This window comes from Austrofundulus limnaeus, unplaced genomic scaffold (assembly GCF_001266775.1).
Source record: "Austrofundulus limnaeus strain Quisiro unplaced genomic scaffold, Austrofundulus_limnaeus-1.0 Scaffold671, whole genome shotgun sequence".
Lineage (NCBI taxonomy): Eukaryota > Metazoa > Chordata > Actinopteri > Cyprinodontiformes > Rivulidae > Austrofundulus > Austrofundulus limnaeus.
The window spans coordinates 245,537-246,691 of NW_013953073.1; the positions used below are offsets into that span (position 1 = coordinate 245,537).

General features: G+C 46.6%; 1 protein-coding gene across 2 annotated transcripts in view; it reads right to left on the reverse strand.

The window, feature by feature from the left end:
* Positions 1–1,155, reverse strand: part of LOC106531754 (E3 ubiquitin-protein ligase RNF182) — a 14,311-nt gene that overhangs the window by 6,383 nt on the left and 6,773 nt on the right. For both annotated transcript variants that reach the window (XM_014027674.1, XM_014027673.1), the window contains exons 3-4: positions 391–544; positions 178–245 (exon numbers count right to left, since the gene is read on the reverse strand). In XM_014027674.1, coding sequence (XP_013883128.1) covers positions 178–245; positions 391–544 — 222 coding nt within the window. The remainder of the gene's footprint in view (positions 1–177; positions 246–390; positions 545–1,155) is intronic.

Genomic DNA, 1,155 nt, shown 5'->3' on the forward strand with positions numbered 1-1,155 from the left:
TGTCTCACCTCCTCCTCTGTAAACCTGTCTCACCCCCTCCTCAGTAACCTGTCTCACCCCCTCCTCAGTAACCTGTCTCACCCCCTCCTCAGTAACCTGTCTCACCCCCTCCTCAGTAACCTGTCTCACCCCCTCCTCAGTAATCTGTCTCACCCCCTCCTCAGTAACCTGTCTCACCTCCTCCTCAGGTACGTAGGTCTCGTGGCGACAGAATGGGCAGGTGATGACAGAAGGGGAGGAGTCTCCTGGGAACAAAGTCACATGACAGAATATTGGACTTGATGATAAAAGTTTTACTTTTGAGTTTTAATAAACCAGTAATGGAAAACCATTTCAGGCCAGGTATATGTGGACATTAGTCCGTCCAGCACACCTGGCAGGTAAACTCACCCATGTCGACCATCTTCTTCAGACACTTGGCACAGACTCGGTGCAGACAACCCAGCAGTTTGGGTTTCCTGCTGCGAGTGTTGTACCGGTTGTAGCAGATTTTACACTCCAGTTCCTCCACAGTGTAAACCATGGAGTGGGCCCAGGTCTGCACCTGAATGCATCACAACACAGAATATAAGGCCCTGAATGCATCACAACACAGAAAATAAGACCCTGAATGCATCACAACACAGAATATAAAACCCTGAATGCATCATTATACAGAATATAACACCCTGAATGCATCACAACACAGAATATAAAACCCTAAATGCATCACAACACAGAATATAAGACCCTGAATGCATCACAACACAAAGCCCTGAAAAAACTAAAACAAGAGACATGATGCCTTGAACACGACACAAAACACGAGGCACTGAACACATCACACGCAGGACCCATTACCCTGAACACATCACACGCAGGACACATTACCCTGAACACATCACATGTAGGACATGTAACCCTGAACACATCACATGTAGGACATGTAACCCTGAACACATACAGGAACATGTAGGACATGTAACCCTGAACACATCACATGTAGGACATGTAACCCTGAACACATCACATGTAGGACATGTAACCCTGAACACATCACATGTAGGACATGTAACCCTGAACACATCACATGTAGGACACGTTACCCTGAACACATCACATGTAGGACACGTTACCCTGAACACATCACATGTAGGACACGTTACCCTGAACACA